Source organism: Equus quagga, chromosome 3 (assembly GCF_021613505.1).
Source record: "Equus quagga isolate Etosha38 chromosome 3, UCLA_HA_Equagga_1.0, whole genome shotgun sequence".
Lineage (NCBI taxonomy): Eukaryota > Metazoa > Chordata > Mammalia > Perissodactyla > Equidae > Equus > Equus quagga.
Genome location: NC_060269.1, coordinates 73,414,311 through 73,435,307, shown reverse-complemented (window position 1 = coordinate 73,435,307; position 20,997 = coordinate 73,414,311). Strand labels below are relative to the sequence as shown.

Below are 20,997 nucleotides of genomic sequence, written 5' to 3'. Positions count from 1 at the left end.
CTTAAAAAAAAATAAAACAGATGCAGAAAACAAATTACAAGATACTTAACTACTATAAGGCAATCACCCTCATAACCACCACCCAGACCAAGGAAGAGACCTTTACCAACCACCCCAAGAAGCCTCATGCACCGCTTCCTAACTGCAGTCCCTTCTTCCTTCCAAAAGTAACTACTATCTTGAGAGCTACAAGAATCACGTGCTTGCATTTCTTTTGGTTATTCACAGAAATACACATCCACAGACACTAAAATTATGAACTCTTGGATATTAACATACTTGGTGGATTTCAATCCACTGACATTCTTATCTTTATTAAATCCCAAATTGTCCTACTCTTGGTTGATCGGAGTCTCGTCAAGTTCTTTTGACACATCTTTGATAGCTTCTTTGTTATCTGTGTGTCAAAATACTCCAGGATTACCTAGTATATTTCCTGTCCCAGACCTGGAATCAGCCATTTCTGTAAGAAACCCTTCTCTTAACGGCAAGGATTATTTCAATATAAGGAGGCTCAACATTACTACATTGTCCATTGTTTCTAGGCCTTTCCAATGGACAGAGTTAGGATTCACTTCTTTGCATTTATAGATCTATAAATATAAATATAAGTGTGTACATGTGGAATGCAAAAGAAACCAAGGTGTAAGAATCACTTCATATTTTTGACCTGAGAAATGAAATTCAACAGCTGGCATTGCCATTTATTGAGGTGGGGAAAACTGCAGGGAAAGCAAATTTGGGAAAAGTAATATAATGTAAGTTTGGTTTGGACACGTTACAGTTGAGATGCCTATTACACCTCCAAGGGGAGGCACCAAAGGTAGCTGGATGTAAGAACCAGGAACTCAGTAGACAAGCCGGGGTCACCAGCATACTGTTAGTGCCACTGAGTCAGTCCTGATTCACAGTGACCCTGTGGGCAGCAAAGCAGAGCCCTGCTCAGTCTTGTTGCACCATCCTCTCATCTAGTGGTGCTCTAGCAAACAACACTCTGTTGCTGTTCACAGGGTTTTCATGGCCAATTTGTTTGGAAGTGGGTGGCCAGGTCCTTCTTCCTAGTCTATCTTATTCTGGGAGCTCCACTGAAACCTGTCCACCATAGATGATCCTGAGGGAATTTGAAATACCTGTAGTACAGCTTTCAGCATCACAACAACACACAGCCACCACAGTATGACAATCCACAGGCGAGTGGTGTGGTTCCCTGACCAGAACAGGACCCCAGCCACGGCAGTGAGAGCACTGGGTCTTAACCACTAGACCACCAGGGCTGGGTTCATCAAGACGTAGGTGGTCTTAAAGCCATGAGACTGGGTGTAGTCATCTAGGGAGTCAATTACCTGACTGTGGTTTTTCATGGGATTTAGTAAAGAGAAAACAAAAAGTAAGCAGGAGCGGTTTAACAAAAGGCAGAACTGCAACATAAGCATCTTCCTTCTTAGAACAGTGATAACGTACCTGGTAAGCAACTTCTGCTCTCACGGAGTCCACGAAACCCTGACCAGCTGGATAAAGGGCACAGGCAAACATGAAGTCCTGCCACACCTATCAAGCCAAACAGAAGGCAATAAGGCACTTCCACAGATTTGATCACACAGAGAGAAATTCTTCCTTCTGAACTTAGGGGACTCTCTTTAATGCAAACGAAACCCAAGTTAGCCGGATGGGATGGGTAAGATCACTGGAGCACTGCTGTGCGTGAGGCCTGGGAAAGGCAGGCACAGGCCTTATGGTGCTCCAGGGCCACAGGGAAACCTGAGAAGAGAAGACACTAGGTGGGCAGAGAATAAAGAGAAGAAAGGGGAAGTTAAATAAGAAAACAGTGTGTGTGTGTTGAGGGGAATATGAAATTTCAAAAGCAGGAGTTTCCCCCTCCTCATTCCTAATTCACCCTAATCTTCACCTGGAATTTGGTATTGAGAGATGGACCAGACTGTTAAGAAACACCTTGTTTATAAAGGAATTAACTTTGCATGGCCAAAAGGACCACAACACGGGCATTCTACTAATGAAACCAGACAGTCCATTTCTAGGGAGGCCGTTATGACGCAGTAGCTGAGCTCGGCCCGAATCAGTCAGCCTGAGTCAGAATCCGATTGCACCACACATCTGCTCTGTGAGCTTGGGCAAGTTATGGAGCCTCTCCACATGTCAGTTTACTTATCTGGAAGTAAGCTCAGGGACTTCGTAGCCATGAGACCCGCCCCCACCCCCCCCACAAGAAATCCTCAAGAACGCCCTCATACCTGAAAAAAGGAAAAAAGGGAGAAAGGGGTCACAAAACACAGAGTAAGGAGACAGACAGAGAGAATCAGAATAGGATAGCAAATCTTCAACTATAGCACTAGGATAAAGGGAAGGAAAACACCAAAAACAAAGACAATCTTGTCACTTTAACCACAAACTCACAACACAAGTTGGAATAAGATATGAGAAAAACAACTTAGGAGGAAAGGAGGAAAGGGACTGAATCGGTTTTGACTATGGAAATAGGTGGCCATCAGAAAATGGACTGTTATCCACAAGATTCTGAATACAAACTTCAGGGTAGCCACTAAACTAAAAAGCAGAACAGAGACACAAAAAATAAATAAGGAAAAAACTAAGAAACACAGCATAAGAAACTGCAGTAATCAATGGGTAGACCAAAACACACAGGACGAGAAACAAAGCAAATGCAAGAAAACCAGAAAACCAGTGACAGAACGACAGCATTAAGGCCTCATACGTCAATAATCACCCTAAACATAAATGGATTGAACTCTCCAATAAAAAGACACAGAGTGGCAAGACGGATTAAAGAACACGATCCAACAATTTGTTGCCTCCAGGAAACACATCTCCGCCCCAATGACAAATACAGGCTCAGAGTGAAGGGGTGGAAGAGGATACTCCAAGCTAATGGCAAACAAAAGAAAGCAGGTGTCGCAATACTTATATCAGACGAAGTAGACTTCAAGATAAGGCAGGTAAAGAGAGACAAAGAGGGGCAGTATATAACGATCAAAGGGACACTCCATCAAGAAGAAATAATGCTTATAAATATCTATGCACCCAACACAGGAGCACCGAAGTTCATAAAGCAACTATTAACAGACCTAAAAGAAGATATTAAAAAGAACACAATAATAATAGGGGACCTCAACACCCCACTCACATCAATGGACAGATCATCCAGACAGAAAATCAACAAGAAAACAGTGGAGCTAAACGAAAAGCTAAAACAGTTGGACTTAATAAGCATATATAGAACACTTCATCCAAAAACAGCAGAATACACATTCTTCTCAAGTGCACATGGAACATTCTCAAGGATAGACCATATGTTGGGAAACAAGGCAAGCCTCTATAAACTTAAAAAAATTGAAATAATAACAAGCATCTTCTCCAATCATAATGCTATAAAGCTAGAAATTAATTACAAGAAAAAAGCTGAGAAAGGGACAAAGATGTGGAGACTAAACAATATGCTATTGAACAAGCAATGGATCATTGAAGAAATTAAAGGAGAAATCAAAAAATATCTGGAAACAAATAAATTTTGGAGTACTTAACAGTATTAAGCACATTTTTTCTTTATTGACTATTTTTCCTCTCTCTAGTTCTTGATAGATCTCCTTACGGTTAAAATTTTTAAATATTTTATTTTTTATGCAAACCCTCATATCACAAAGAAAATTACAAAGACAATGTAGATAGATATATACTTAGATATAACTAAACTAATATATAGAATGCCTATCATTTAAAAATAATCAAATAATTATGATGTTTGCTATCAGCTACGGCTCTGGGTTTGCAAGATGTCATTTATTCCTTCACAAAAAAATGCAACATCATGCCTGGCTCTGAGACAAGAAGGAGTGAGCAATATCGCCCATTCAGAGCATCAGAGGTCCAACTGAGGCTACAGTGACCCACCAACAAATAAATGCTGCCAGCCACTCACCATTATCCCCAGTTCATCACAGAGCTCGTAGAACTTGTCCTGCTCATAGACCCCTCCTCCCCACACCCGGAGAGTGTTCATGTTCGCATCCACAGCAGACTGCAGAAGGAGGCGCAATCTATAAAGAAGTTTTTAAAACAAATGCTAATCTGAAAATTTGAAAATGTTAAAAAAAAAAGATTTATAAAACACATTGTGGTTAGCAAACACATAGAAAAACACATTTTAAAATTAGGATGGTTTGGATTTAATGCTAAGTGAAGAAAGTGAGACAAAATTATATATTCATTAACTATAACCACATAAAATAAACAAACCTAGAAAAATTATGGGTGATATCTTTTCTTTCTAAATTTTCAGTAATGTTATTATACTATTTTTAAAACTAAACTTTTGTCTTAAAGTTATTCCTATAGAAAAATACAGTTGTATACCTCGGAAAGTATGTGCTAATTTTATATAACCATTGCAAACTGTAAGATGAAAATCAAAGTTTGAATATTAGTACCTCGCTGACAATTATCTCCTTTTTTACAATTTCTCCAGTCCTGTACTTGTTTCTCTAGTAAATTTCCTTTCTGCTTTTCCAATTTCTATTCACATTACCCTCAGGAAAATCTAGAAATTTGCAGCCTCTTTGAGAGCATGTACCATCCATCTCCAAATAGCATCCAAAAAGGAAGGAGGAAACCCAATAGCAGGCTGGCGGGGACCCAGAGCACTGCTTTTCCAGCAAAGGCACCCATAGGCAGGGTCAGTAACTGGACCAGCTGTGACAAACAGCCACCACCGAAACCAGCCAGGAGAGAAGAGGAGCATTTGAAAAGGAAAGAGACAGCAAACTGTCTTTGTCTGCGTCTGGAGAATAATTCCATTTTCATATGAACTTCAAAACGATACACACATTCTGAAGTAAAAGAAAACTCCTACAACTTTTGGCAAAATTAGAGTTTAGTTACCAACCACATCTACGTTCTAAGCATCAAATAATATGCCACAGTGCATATTTATACATTTGTAAGTAAGTTAAATATGTTTATTTTCACTATTACAAAGATGATAGTTTATAAACTCAATCAGGAAATATAATTTTCTTGTAAAGTTCTATTCTCAAAGCTTCAGAAAAATACTTTAAATTTTTTTCCAGATCTAGAATTTTAAAGATTTTTTTAGGTTTTTGTATTAAGGAAAAGTAAAAGAACATGCAAATATCTTAGCATGAAGAGGTACATATGGGTTCCCATTTTTTTTAAAAGCATGCACAAAAATATTTAAGGTACTTTTCAAAAACTGAAAAAGCCAAATTATTTTTTTCAGAGACTAACCCTGAATGTGCATTAGTAATTTCCTTGTTCCTCCAGAGAAAATATACAATAGCTTTCTCAAAATTGGATGGTTTCAGCAGTCTCAGTTTAGCTGTAAGACTATCTATAGTTCATTAGAATGGAATATATTATTTAAAAATTTTTTTCATTCTAAAATTTCCAAAATTCTAGAATTCTGTATTACCTCTCAGTTCCTTCCACTGGAACTAAAGAAAGTAAAAACGGGTAATTCTTAAGCTTTGTGGGACTGTTAATAAAAAGAGGAACAAAAAGAACAAATATAGCACAAGGAAGAAAAGAAAGATGATCACTCACAAGTCAGAGGTTACTCGATCCTGGAATGAATCTGCTGGGATCCAGTTGGAGCCTTTCAGAAATATGGGAAGCCCATTAATTTTGAAGTAGAAACTCAGACCAGGAGACCCTTTTATAGGTTCTTCTATAAGTTCCACTGTCCTAAAATAAACCTATTACAAACAGAATTAAACACTCAATATCAAATTTAAAACAGAAGCAGCAAAAGAGATTTTTAAAAAAGGAAAGCAAACTTTTAAAGAATTTACTGAAATATAATTTAATGTTAATTTTCTATTTGCCATGAAGCGCTTAATGTGGAAGTGCACACTTCAGAAAAAATACATATATAAATTATTGCCAGATTCTGTTATTTTTTTAGAAGAAAAATACAGAAACCATTAAAGAGTGAAATATACCGTAGTCTTCCTTATGAAATAGGTATTTATAATTACATCGAAAGAAATATATTTGAAGATAACATTTCAAAGATAAAACAGAAACTGATACTATTTCACAAAAATGGAAAAAAAAGATGCCACCAGTTAAACTGATGCATGTTTGATTGAAAAACACGTTCTCATTTCAGTGTTGTTAAAATGTGCCAAAATGTGCATCTTAGAATCAAAGAAATGTAGTACTATACTACATAGAAATATAGTATTTCATAACTTAACAACTTTCCAATCTTAATAGCACAATACTGTAAAATCCACTTTGTTTACTGGGCAAGTTACTCCTAACTAATTATCACATTAAATCAACGTTCGAGAGCTCTGATATCAGGACCGGAGAGGTGAGCAGTGTTCCGAGGGGAGGACACACCCCCGTGTTATCCTTGCCACCTGGGAGGAAGCCAAGACCTCCGTCCTGTGACAGTCTAGCAGTTAAGCCCCAGCAGCAAGACCCTAGATAGAGAAGATCAATGTTCTTATCCAAATCTTCACTCTCTCCAGTCATAAACTCAGTCAGGGAATTAGGGACATGGTTCTACACCAATAAAGCCTAGCCTTGAACCAAGATTATACATTTCTTCTCCAACTAAAACAATTAATTAATTAATCAACTTATGTCATGTAATCAAAGTACCCACCATTCTTCCACTTTCTTACCCTCGCCCTTATCAATATGACATGACAAAAGATATCAGAGTTAACTCTATGAGAATCACCAGACAAGGCCTGGATGAGGAGGATCTTAATGTGGAATTATCATACCTGCTTTAGAGCTGCAAAACGTAAAAGATGTACAGTGATTTTCTGAGGTGACTTTTAAAGCTCTTTGAAGGTGGATTCAAACGTCTAGAAGCGTGGCTCTTTAAGAGTGGCCAGGGGACCACAGGAGGTCCCTGGGAACCCTTCAGGGGGTCCTTGAGTTCCCAACTGTTTTCATAGGAAAGCTAAGCATTATTTGCCTTTTTCACTTTCATTCTGAGTGTATGGTGGAACTTTCCAGAAGCTACACGATGTGTGATAACATCACCACTCTGACACTTAATGGAATGTGGCTTGTGTGTTCTAATTCTACAGAGGGTTAGGGTATGAAGAGGTGTGTCTTCATGGATTGTTTGTTCTTAGTACTACTACTGTGCTCTCACTAGCTGTCTCTGGTGATTGCTGCTATAGCCTCTATGCCTTTATTATGGTTCAACAGGTTCTTGTTTTGAATCCCAAATTTTCCCTGGCAACCTACACAGAAACACAACGGGACCGGGTACCTTTAGTTTCACAGTAATATTTTCAAGTTTTCAAATAAAAATTTTAATTTTAATTGAAACTCATTTTAGAGTTTAATAATATTTTATCTAATTCTAAAACAAAATTTATTTATAACACACTTTTTCCTAATTTAAGGATGAATTGTTATCTTATAATGGGATTCAAGACTAACATTCCCAACCTACAACAACACTGCCTACATCTAAAAATGCTGAAAAAAAATGAAACTGGCATTTCAAGAGTCCTCTGACTCAGGGATGGAAGGGTCTACTCCCGGGGAACTGGGTGAAATTACAAATAAGAAATGAAGTTATGATGAAAGCCAAATTTCTCTCAACTTTATAAGTATGAATAATTGATCTTGTGTCTTATGCAATGGAACATTTTTTAAATAATATTTATGATGCCAGTTAAGTTGCAGTGTTATTTTGAGACCAATCATTCAAAGTATAAAGAAAAAGGAATTGAATATTTTAAACTTAGATGTGATAAGCTCTATTATGTCACAATATATTGTTTTATATAGTATTGTACTGTTTTTCAAACTAGAAATGCAAAAGCCAGAAGCATCTTATAGGGTTGGCTGCCACGCAGCACTGGCTGGGGAAGCACACGTACCAGCCGAGAGTTTTACAGTTGATACTGCTGAATGCCTACTGGAGGAAAAGTCAGAAAAACAAAACCTCAGCACCGTCACCTTGCGACAACACAGGAACTCATCTGATTAAAGCTGTAGCTGCAGCATGAGACTAAGCTGACATCTCATCTGAAGAATCACACTTTTGCCTTACAAATGGGTGAATCTCCAGAACAACGGACTTGCTGTTTTGTTTGTATCTGTCTGTTACTCAGTACACTGAATCATCAAAGAGGATCTACGTGAATACGTGAATCATTGGCAACAAAATACAAGAGATGCTGAAATATTCAAAACATTGAAGAGCTGTTTTGAATCTCCAGGTTACCCTGCAACAGCGGGGTTACCATTTGCCCTGACAGCACAGAAGCGCTGCTGGTGCCTCAGCAGAGGTCAAGGCGGTAGCCCCCAGCTGTGCTAGGAGTCACCATGTCTTTCACCTTCCTGCATTAGCAGGAAAAAAACCATTTTCACTGAAGAATGTCCCTGACGACACAGTAAAAATTATTAATTCCATTCAATCACCACCTTGAGGACACATTATTGTAATAGTCTGCGTGATGAATTGGGCAATACGAATAAAGCACCAGGCACAAGGCTCTAGGAAAAGATCTGGGCCACTGCTTGAGGTGTAAGCTGAATTAGCCGTCCGGTCATGAAACTTCATTTTAACTTGAAAGAACTGCCAGGCAAACTAGTTATTCAGTCTTGGCTATTTGGCAGACATTTTCTTGAAAATGAATGAAGTGAGTCTTGTCACTTCAAGGAAAATAAGTAACAGTATTGTGGCGAATGAGAAAAACTCAAACTTATAAGTAAAAATTACTATTTAGGAAAACTTGTGTCCACTACCAGGAGCTTGAGAGTTTCCCAATACTTAAAGACTTTTCAGATGACAGCAATGATGATATTAGCAAATGTGAATGTCATACTATACAATGAAATGTTTTAACATTTGGAAATCTCAAGAGATCAGCATTTTTCAAATAACCTACGCATTATATTACAATATCACACATGGATAAAAGATCCATCAAGGGTACAAGATACATCAATAGATTTTAATGGAACAGAGAATGAAGAGTTCATTGAAACGGCTTCAGACACCACACTGCAACTAACCTTTAAGAAACTACCACTTGTTGAGCTGGCCCTGACAGCCTAGCAGTTAAAGTTCAGCGTGCTCCACTTTGGTGCGCCAGGTTCAGTTCCCGGGTGCAGAACCACACCACTCGTCTGTCAGCAGCCGTGCTGTGGCAGCGGCTCACATAGAAGAACTAGAAGGACTTACAACTAGATATACAACTATGTACTGGGACTTCGGGGAAGAAAAAAAAGAGGAAAATTGGCAACAGAAGTCAGCTCAAGGTAAATCTTTCCTAGTTTAAAAAAAAAACAAAAAAGCCTAGCTATTTTAAAAAAAACACAAAAAACAGGGCCGACCCCATGGCCAAATGGTTAAAGTTCTGCATGCTCTGCTTCAGCGGCCCAGGTCACAGGTTCAGATCCCAGGTACAACCCACTACACTCATCAGCCATGCTGTGGAGGCATCCCATACATAAAGTAGAGGAAGACTGGCACAGATGTTAGCTCAGAGCTAATTTTCCTCAAGCAAAAAAAGAGTAAGATTGGCCATAGATGTTACCTCAGGGCAAATCTTCCCCAGCAAAAAAAAAAAAGAAGAAGAAGAAGAAAGCAAGCAAGAAAGAAACTACCACTTGTTAAGTTCTAGTGTTGCATCAAAGAACATCCAAAATTATCTGAAAAGGCTATTAAAGTCCTCTTCTCTTTTCCAAATACATATCCGTGTGAACTCAGATTTTCTTCAAATGCTTCAAGGAAAATAACATATTGCAAATTGATTGAATGCAAAAGCAGATGAGAATCCAGCTGTCTTCTATTAAGCAAGACATTAAAGAGATTTGCAAACATGTAAAACAATGTCATTATTCTAAGTTTTTTATTTTGTAAATATACTTATTTTTCATAAAATAACTTATAACATGTCATGATTTATTATTGTGATTTGAAATGAATATTTAATCCTCAGTTTTAATATTTACCTGCATAAAAGCACTTTGAGGTTCTCAACAATTTTTACAAACGTAAAGCAATCCTGAGTCCAAAAAAATTTGAAAACCACTAATCTAGAAAATAGAACTCATTTCTTTATATCTATTAATGCTACAAACAGTATTAACAATAAAACATGTTTCAATGTTTTTTCTTTTATGGGCAAATTTGCTCGTGAAACGACAGCTATTCCTATCTCCCAACTTGCACAATAACAATTTAATGACCCAGGTCAAAGTGAACCCTGCAGCTCCTGCCGACGCTGAGCACCAAGGCCGGCCATCATGGCCAGCCCTGCCCTGGGCGGTCTTCGGCTGGTCCCACTGGAGGGTCTGTGAAGAGTGTCAGCAACTGCCATGTCCTCTGCAGGCTTGAGAGACAACACAAAAGTCCCCTTCTACAACAGGTATCCTAGTTCAGAGAAAAGAATGGGTTCTGAAGGAGGGGTTTTGAAAAGACCCCCGAGTCTTTTCAAATTTTTTGCATCCATATTTGCATCCAGAGTGAAGTGTCTATTGTTATTATATTTTGAGCAGCCCAACAAAGTAAATTACTGTCTGGAAGTAGAAAAAAGGTGTAAATATCTATGAACCTAAATGTGCAAGTCAAGCAGTTTGAACTTTAAAATTTTTAATTTCCAAACTTTTCTATCTGTTGCTGAAGGTTCTATTAGCAACTCACTAGATAATTTTTTAATTGGCTGCATGATTTCATGTTTAAAATAGAAGAGTTGACTTTAAAAGTACAGGACAGCTGTACTGCAAAATGCATTTTCTAGAAAAGAGTTAGTTAAGAATTAGGAATATCTTAACTGAAGGGCTTAAGAGGCGTGTGACTGAGAAGTAAATATCGAGTTCTCAAGGTTCTTCCCCTGAGAGACCAAACATGACGACAGAGCGAACCGCTGGCTCATAAACTGGGTATTACTTCTCAGCTGTCTAGAATCAAATACCTAAGACGCTGTCACAGTGATACTAGATTTTCAAAAGAGTAATTTTCTCCTTAAAAAAAAACCACTTATTTCTAAATATTGGCAAATGTTACCCAAAATATTGTTCAAATAATTTTCATGGATTTCCAAAATACACCTTCTAAAACCATCTCCCATCTACCATCGCGACTTTGAGAGACACCCGGTACCACAGCCCTGCCTGCCCCCAAGCGCCCTCCTCGCCGTCTCTGTGGCCAGCGTATATTTGGAGTATCTGACACAAGATAGGATCGCTTTTTAACACCCTCCTCCCTGTAGGACAAAATTATTTTCAGTAATAATAATAAAATGAAATGAATAGGGGCCAGCCCCGTGGCCGAGTAGTAAGTTCATGTGCGCTCCGCTTCGGCGGCCCAGGGTTTCGCCAGTTCGAATCCTGGGCACCGACGTGGCACCGCTCGTCAGGCCATGCTGAGGCGGGGTCCCACATGCCACAGCTAGAAGGACCCACAACTAAAGATACACAACTATGTACTGGGGGGCTTTGGGAGAAGAAGAAGAAAAAAAAGACTGGCAACAGATGTTAGCTCAGGTGCCAATTTGAAAAAAAAAGAAAGAAAAGAAATGGGGCTGGCCCCGTGGCCAAGTGGTTGGGTTTGCGCCCCGGTTTGTGGCGGCCCAGGCTTTTGCCTGTTCGAGTCCTGGGTGCGGACATGGCACCGCTCGTCGGGCCATGCTGAGGCGGCGTCCCACATGCCACAGCTAGGAGGACCCACAGCTAAGAATATACATCTATGTATGGGGGGTCTTTGGGGATAAAAAGGAAAAATAAAAAAATCTAAAAAAAAAAAGAAAAAAAAGAAATGAATAATGGTAACAGCCTAAAAAGAAACGCAGACATTAAAAGTTTTCTTTTATTTAACTTTATATGAATAACTCTGCCACTTTTTAAGTAAAATAAACATTATAGAATAAAAAAGGAAAAAGCAATGGAGTCATATTAACGTGTTTTTGAAAAAGGGAAATAACATATCTACATATTAGTTTGTTATAGTAATGAATAATAATATTTGCTATTTTGAGCCTTAACTTCAAAAATGTCAAGAACTTTGTCAAAGTTGATCTTTGTATGCTTATGTTCTATAAAGAATATAGCCAGATCTGTCATAATTGATGATAAAACACACTTTATTAATTTTAATTTAGAAATGTTTTTTCAAATGAAGCCAAAGATACTTAAATATTTTGGGAAAATATCAGACATAAAGATAAGTTTGTCAGAGAGTCATAAAAATCTCACTTAACATTAAATTCCAAAAAATGTAGTAGTACTGCCGCCTTTGTTTTTTCGAGATACATTCAAACCGTTTACAAATGCCTCTAGGGTCAAGAAATTTCCACTTCTCAACTATTTCTTCTGCAAAATCAGAGAAAATGGCTAAATAATTGTGAACACAGACATTATCTGATCCATTGCTTTAGAACAAGCGTCCCGTTCTTGGTGAAAATGACTGGGGTGTTCAACACTGCTGTTTTCATTTCCCCAGGCACTGTAAGATCAGCATCTTTTGTTGTTTCTTCTGGCACTCTTCTTCAAAATCTGATTCTTTTTTTCTATGTAAATGTCCATTTCCTTACATTTTCTCTTTGACACAGTAAATAGCCTTCACCAAAATTTCTGTGCACTTATCTTCGAAGAAGAGCTTTAAAGCTTGGTGTTTCACTGTACTTTATTCAAGGCAGACTCCAGCTATTTGCAAATACATTTCTATGTGATTAACCTCATCCAAAATTCTACACCAGGAAAAAAATAATTCAGAAGAGAAAAACTGTGCTAGCAGAAGACAAAATCTAAGTTAATCCACATATCCACATTTTCTTTGGAGCACAAAGTACTTCAAAGTTGACATTAACTTTTCAAAATCTAGCTTTACTGCGTCTACCTTCAAAATGAGAATTCCATATTGTCCAAAAAGTCTTTCTGCAGCTTTTTCCAACGATGAGGTGAGATTAAGAAGAATGAATAAAATTCTTCCAAAGTTCCAGAAAACGTCACATATGAAGAAACATTTCCAAAAGAGCAAATTCCACAAGGTTCAAAGAATTACTTCCAGGAGGCACTAATCTCTTTGATTTTTGTATGAACTGTGAATACTGGCCACATACAAGCACTCCTATATCACTGACTACAGAGGTTCGTGAAACAATGACCCAGTTGTCTCAAGGTATCTTCTGTGAGCTCAGCAGCCGTCCATTTCAGCTCTAGCCCCTTCTACATGGACATAGCTGATTGACTCACACACTTCATCTCTGTATGAACCATCTGAAGTGCTATCAAAAAGAATCCTGAGGTATTTTGTTTTCTAATATCTGCCACTACTAAAGCATACCAGTGATGTCCTGGTTGGTTTTTTGTTTTTGGCAGGAAAGATTGGCCCTGAGCTCACATCTGTTGCCAATCTTCCTCTTTTTTTTCCCCCCAAAACCCCAGGGCATGGTTGTATATCCTAGTTGTAAGTCCTTCTAGTTCTTCTCTGTGAGCTGCCGCCACAGCACGGCTACTGACAGACGAGCAGTGTGGTTCTGCTCCTGGGGACCAAACCCAGGCCGCTGAGGCGGAGTGTGCCAAACTATAACCACTAGGCCATCAGGGCTGACTCTGATGTGATGCTTTATTTTGATTTTTTCTTTAGATTTAAAACAAATTACAAATAAAGAATAAATTTCAATTCTAAAGATATTAAAATTTGCACAACAGTTCACTTACCAAGCAAAGTATTACATGTTACACATCACAATTCACACTTTTCCCTAAATTTTTTTTTAATAAAGACTATTTTTTTTTTAGAGCAGTTTAAAGTTCACAGCAAAATTGAGAGGAGGGTACACAAAGTTCCCATAGATGTCCTGCCCCCACAATGCACAGTCTCCCCATTACCACCATCCCCCACTGCAGGGACAGAGTTGTCACAACTGATGAACCTCTCCTGACACATCATAGTCGCCCAAAGTGCACAGCTCACATGTGGTTCGCTCATGGTGCTGTATACTCTATGCACTGGGAGAAACGTATAATGACCTGCAGCCATCATTATGGTGTCATACACAGTAGGCCCACTGCCCAAAAAACCCTCTGTGCTCCACATCTTCATCCCTGCCTCCTCCTCTCAACACCTGGCAGCCACTCATCTTTTTACTGTCCCCATATTTTTGCCTTTTCCAGAGTGTCATGTACTTGAATCTTCCGAGTGGCTTCTGGTTCCTCCACGTCTTTCCATGGCTTGATAATTCATTTCTTTTTAGCACTGAATAACATTTCATTGTCTGGATATACCACAGGCTATTTATCACTTCATTAACTGAAGGACATCTTGGTTGCTTCCAAGCTTTGGCAATTACGAATAAAGCTGCTTTAACATCTACGTGCAGGTTTTTATGTGGACATAAGTTTTCAACTCCTTTGGGTAAATACCAAGCAGACGGATTGCAGGATTGCATGGGAAGAGTACGTTCAGTTTTGTAAGAGGCTGCCAGGCTGTCTTCCAAAGCGACTGACTGCCCCATTTTGCATTCCCACCAGCAATGACTCAGAGTTCCCGTCGTTCCACATCCTCATCAGCATCTGGAATTGCCCGTGTTCTGGATTTTGGCCATTCTAACAGGTGTGTAGTGCTATTGCACTGTTGTTTTCATTTGTGTTTTTCTGATAACATACGATGTGGAGCATCTTTTCAGATGCTTATTTGCCATCTGTGTCTCTTCTTTGGTGAGGTTTCTATTAAGGTGTTGGCCCATTTTTTAATCGGGTTTTTTGTTTTCCTATTGCTGAGCTCTTTGTATATTTTGTTTAACAGATGCGTCTTTTGCAAACATTTCCTCCCAGTCTGTGACTTGTCTTCTCATTCTGTTGACATTGTCTTTGGCAGAGCACAAGTTTTTTAACTGTAATGAAGTCCAGCTTATCAATTATTTCTTTCTATTTAAAATTTTAAACATAAAAATAAAAACTCCAAGAGGTCACACTGAAGTAATTCACGTTGAGTTTCTTCTTTTTTATAATCACTGTTCTATCATTGTTTCTAATCTACTTTTAAATGCAATAATATGTAATACGACAGGGACTGTGGACATAAACTATGTCCAAAACAAGTTTAAAAGATCCAAAACTGTTAGGAACTTACTTTCAAAATGACTATATGAAGTTGAGTCTCCACAAGCCTGGGAACGACCACATAACTAAGTTCTCCAAATTCATTTCCATGTAGAATGCAACAATTATTAAAGGGTTAATAATAAAATGTGCTAAGTTAAATAAAAAGCCTACATATATATTATTAAAACTCAAGAATAATCGCACATGTGGGTAAAATTTAGAACAAAAGATTTTGTGGGTATGAGTATTTTATCACTGACATTGCATAGAATTGCCAGGACATACTACTAATAAAAAACAGGCCAACCTGTAGTCAACACACAATGTACCCACTTCACTGCCTATAACCAGGCTAAGTGCTCCCAGGCTCCTCTCACCGACCCGGGTCAGCCACCGCAAGGAGCTGTTTTGGAAATGTTTAACTAACCTTTGATGGGGAGAAAGACAAAAGGAAGGTATACTGGGTTGAACAGCATCCCCTCAAAATTCATGTCACTCAGAAACTCAGAATGTGATCTTATTCGGAAAGCGGGTCTTTGCAGATTTAATTAAATGAGGTCGTACTGCATCAGGGTGGGCTCTAATCCAATGGCTGGTTTCCCTCTAAGAAAAGCAGAGACACACACGGGGAGAAGGCCATGGGATGACAGAGGCAGAGATCAGAGTAAGGCGGCCACAAGCCAAGAAATGCCAAGGATTACCAGCAACCCCGAAGAGGCACAGAAGCATCCTCCCTGAGACTTCAGAAGGAACATGAGTCCTGCCAACACTTTGATTTGGGACTTCCAGCCTCAAGAACTGTGAGAAAATAAATTCTTTATGTTTTAAGCTACTCCATTTGTGATGGCTGCCCCAGGAAACTGAGGAAATACAAAAGGAGACACACTTCAGAACCTCTGTGAATCTCAGTATTGAGCAAAAGTGCAGAAGTGGTCAGAATACACCTGAATTATATTCTGAATTCCATATTTTTTGGCTATATACTTTTCAGGTCTTTAGAGAGCAAAGAGTAGCGCTCAGAAAGGAAAGGAAAAAGCCCCGCAGGCACTGTGCCCGCTCCCTCCCCTGCAGGCAGCACAGAGATGAACAGGGCACAGGAGAGCGGAGGATGGAAGTGAGATTCAAAACAAAGCGCCTTGGTGGGCTGCAGCCGGGCCCTCTGCAACCTCCCCGGATGGGAAGCCGGCAGTACAATTTCTATTTGTGGAACGCATACTACTACGTTATGTTTGCTATTCCCCTACAATAGTGTAAGTGGAGAACCTTGATGTGAGGTCCAACATAAACAGCAACTGCCTTCTGTTGCTTTCAGCAAAAAGATTTACCTTATATAGGGAATACTTGAGAGAGTCTTACAAAGTAAGATGTGCTAAAGAGAAATATCAACTAATGGATTTCCTATTTTCCAGAAACGTAAATCATAATTGTCATTCAAAAATATTTATTATGCTTTTAACACATGTTCCCTAGGCAAAGAAATATACTCCATTTATAGGATAAAAATATTCCTTAACCTGGACAGAAAATGGCAAACATAGTGATTGGAAAGGGTTTTTTTTATTCCATTTACCCAGAGCAACCTCTCCCACAACAATTTATACACAAAACTTTCTCTTTTGTTAAAAAATCAAGTCAGTTCCCCAAACTGATAAAACTGACTCTCCCAGACTCCCATTCTAAAGTCCCTCTTGAAATGACTTGTTTGACAAAACTTATAAATATCTCAACACTTATCTTTTCTTTTTAATTTATTTTTAAAGTGCCTGTTAACTTTTCCTTCTATTACCTCCCTTTATATTTAAACCATTTGCTCCAAAGTTGCTCCTTTCAACAATAAAAAAAAAAAAATTCAGTCATCAAGATATTCTCCCCTGTTCACAAAGGAATGAGGCCAGCACTCGCCCCACAGCATCCGCACTCTGTCACAATCCCGTCCATTTCTGCGGCATGGGCTGCATCCAAAACTTGTCACTTCCCTAGGCCTCAGTCTGAGTCGAATGTGCTGCTGTCCTGTGACACACCCAGTAAACAAAAACCAACACACATATGTCTAATCTCACTGGAAGAGGGGCAAGAAAGATATAAAACTGAAGCAAGATGGACTTCAATGATTTTTTTTTATTTTTTCATTTTTTTGAGGAAGATCAGCCCTGAGCTAACTGCTGCCAATCCTCCTCTTTTTGCTGAGGAAGACTGGCCCTGAGCTAACATCTGTGCCCATCTTCCTCTACTTTATACGTGGGACGCCTGCCACAGCATGGCTTGACAAGCGGTGCCATGTCCCCACCTGGGATCTGAACCAGGGAACCCTGGGCCACCAAAGTGGAACGTGTGCACTTAACTGCTGAGCCACCAGGCCGGCCCACAGTGATATTTTTAAATACGAATATTTTTGCATAAAGCAAGTCCAGGATAACAATGAAACCATCAGGAAACAAGGGCAATAGAGGTGAGATGAGGAGGGGCCGGTGATGAGGGAAAGAACTCCTGTCTGACACAATACTGAGTGCCGGCGAGACGTGAGCAGTGTAGCCAAGGTGAAATACAGCCGTATGGAGGCAGCCGAGCATTCTCTCGGGAACCCGAACCACGCACTGGGCCCAGCAGTGCATTACCGGGAGAGATGCTGCTGGGCACACGTGCTCTGAGGGTCATAGCGACAATGTATAGCAGCACTACTCAGAATAGTCAAAACTGGAGACGTCCCAGATTTCAACAGCAGAATGTGTAATACAATGAAATATGACACAGCGATGTAAATAAACAAACCACAGCTACACACAACATATCTAAATGTCACAAATATAATGTTGAGGCAAATTAGCCAGACACAAAAGAACACATACTATGTGGTTCCACATATATAAAGTTTAAAAACAGGCAGAAACAAACTACAGTGTCAACAGTCAGGACAGAGGGTTTCTGGGAAGGAGGGAGGAGCAGCAGTTGCAGGGCTCACAAAGTGGGGGGCTTCTGAGGTGCTAGCGATGCTAGTAACGCCCTCCTTCCTGATCAAGGTGACTGTCACATGAGTGCTCATTTCCTAAGCATTCATTAAGGCGTTCACTCACACTCTGTATTTTTCTGTATATGTGTGATACTTCATAATATATAAAAAATTCATCCCAGTCTGACATAGTCCCCCCGAACAAAGGCTGGAAAGAAAGAAGACTAAGAGATTCCTGCCAGGACACAGAAAATGATGGCAAGAAGCAGTGAAATTCCTTGCCTGCTGAGACACTGGCAAGTCAGAAACCATCTGAGAACATTAAGAAATCTGGGACTGGCAGGAACCAGAATTCCCTGGAAGAACACCCCCGATGGAAACAAAGGTGACCTAGGCATCATCTCTCTCTTACCAAATTTGGCAGCAATCTACACTCTTTATCCTAATTTCAAAAGCAAACATGGATTTCTGAAACTTGCAAGGAGCTCACATTTTTACATCTCCTCTTCGGCACAGTCCTTGTACAGAGGGGACTGTCGGGAGGTCTAAGAGATCCTTCGACCCAACCTCTACCATCCCACTCAAATGGACAAAGGGACATAGCTACTATTCAAAGTTCTCACTGCAAACGAATTCTGAGATGCTCCTCGGTTACCGTTCCAGTAGAAACAATCCTGACTACGCAGAGCCTCTCCCGCGAGGAACCTCGGTCTCCCACGCTGCACTTTAAGCTCGCTTCCTCTCCACATCCACCCCACTCCAGACAAGTGAAAAAATATCATCAGTAACAAGTCGGAGAATTAGCAAGTGTGTCCTCAGCTCCCCTTGCCGTCACATTATCTTATCCCTTTACCCGTTCTTCCTTTGATCTCCTTCATGGCTCTCTTCGGAGCCCCCTAATGAGCAGAATACACAACTGAGTAAAATGTTATAGTAAAGTTTTAACAGGCTAAATCAAATAGTACCTTAAGACTCCTACAGAATACAGAATTACTGTTCTTGTAACATTTTAGAAATAAGAAGATAATTTCAAAAACCATAGTAGAGAAAGATACGCAGTTTCAGATCCAAGCCTGACCTCAAACTTTATTGCTCAGATATGCAGCATTCAATTAGCATGCGTACAAGCAAGGTGGGCAAAGGTTCAGGAAACAATGTCAAACCATACCACATGCTGATAACACCCTGCAAAACACCACCAAACCAGCCCACTATGTCACAATCAGAAATCAATAGTTCTTTCAAAGTGAAGGTATTTGACTCTCAGATAAAGATTCCCAGTTTTCAACCTCACTTGAGCCCTCAATGCTGCCTCCCAATCCTGTCATGTTGCCTTAGCCCTTTCTCAGCGCTGGCTATCTCAAGCCTTCACTTTCCCCACATTTCTAACTTGTCCCCCATTACTTTCAACAGACAACATTACATCCTAGTTCCCAGGAGAGAAAAAAGTGATCCGATCAGCACTCCTTAAACTTTGTTTTTCAGGTTCACTTTTTCCTCTTTAAACGCCACTGAAAGAACAGTTTGCAATTCCCAAAGAAAGAAAATATACCTTAAGTGGTCCTAGAGATTTCAAAATTCCCTCCGTCCCCAACCTCCATCCTTTCCTCTACATGTGGAATTTTAACTCTCATCCCTATGACAACAAAAACAGAGCCCTCATCCCCAAGGGAATCCATCCACTTGTGAAGGGGTGCCACCCTCCCCTTCCTTATCAGGGACCATCAACTACCAACTGTCTGTCAACTCTCTGTCTGTCTGTCTGTCTGTCTGTCTGTCTGTCTCTCTCTCTCTCTCTCTCTCTCTCTCGTTTTGAGCTGTCTTCAGTCTTTCCCCATCTACCAGACCCTTCCCAGCAGGATTTTGCTGTCATTGCTTCTCATTCTCTTAATAGTGTCCTTTTTTATGTTAAAACAATTTCAAACTTACACAAAAGTTTCAATGACACTACAAAGAACTCCTGAATACCCTTCAACCAGAGATCCCACTCAAGTTTTGTCTTTTGCCCCAGTAGAATTGTTTTTAGCAAAAACAGCCAGGCACTGCACCCAGTTGTTCTCTCTCTCTCGTCTCTTTCAACGTGGAACAGGTCCTCGGTCTTTCCTTGACATTTTTGAAGATCACAGTAGACTGAAGTAGCTTTGAAGATTTTAGCAACTGGAGCTCAATTTAGGATTGTCTGATGCTTCCTCTTAATTAGATGTAGGCTACCTGCTTTGAGAGGACCACCACAGAAATGACACTGTCTTCTTGCTGCAGCTTCTTGGGTGGACACTATGTCACTCTGCCTCGGTGGTGGTGGTAACCTTAATCACGAGATGTCTGCTAGCTTTCTCCACTGTATTTTTTTCTCCATTATAATTAATAAATATTTTGTTGAGAGGTGCTTTGAGGCTACAGAAATACCCCACATTTCATGCTACTTTTGCCCTCTAGTTTTAGCATCCATTCATATTTCTTGCCTGAATTACTTATAACTATAGCAGTTATCAAGTGATTATTATTCTAGTTCTAGTATTCTTTCTACATTTTTTATTTGACCTTCCATTTCAAGCAATAACTTTCCTTTCTCTCATTTACTTATTCATGCATTATTTGTGTCAGTGTGCACTCAGGATTTTTATTTTGTTCAGTGGATTATAATCTTTTACTACCACTCTTTATGTTAATGCTCAAATTCTCTCAGATTTGGCCAGTGAGAGCACATCAAACTGGGCCCTGTGTCCTTTTAACATGCTTCATCATTCTCGAGCACCTTCTTACTCTCTAGCTGGGCGGTAAAGTCTTCCTTTGTAGCTGGACTACAGCAAGATAGTCTAGGCTCCAGGCCCAGGGTCAGTCCGTTCTCCAAAGAGCCATGATTCCTTTTAGTAGAGAACGTTATTTAAAAAACAAATCTGGACCAGCTCTGGTCATTGCTACTAGAGTCATCATTCCCAGGACCTCTGGAAAGACCTGGAGAGAAC

At 39.6% G+C, this 20,997-nt stretch overlaps 1 protein-coding gene across 3 annotated transcripts in view; it reads right to left on the bottom strand.

Moving 5' to 3' along the window:
• The window catches only part of MANBA (mannosidase beta), a 114,327-nt gene that overhangs the window by 52,280 nt on the left and 41,050 nt on the right, over nucleotides 1-20,997 (bottom strand). For 2 of the 3 annotated variants that reach the window (XM_046656848.1, XM_046656850.1), the window contains exons 8-10: nucleotides 5,593-5,744; nucleotides 3,953-4,070; nucleotides 1,462-1,548 (exon numbers count right to left, since the gene is read on the bottom strand). In XM_046656848.1, coding sequence (XP_046512804.1) covers nucleotides 1,462-1,548; nucleotides 3,953-4,070; nucleotides 5,593-5,744 — 357 coding nt within the window. The remainder of the gene's footprint in view (nucleotides 1-1,461; nucleotides 1,549-3,952; nucleotides 4,071-5,592; nucleotides 5,745-20,997) is intronic. The other variant, XM_046656849.1, reaches the window with a different exon arrangement.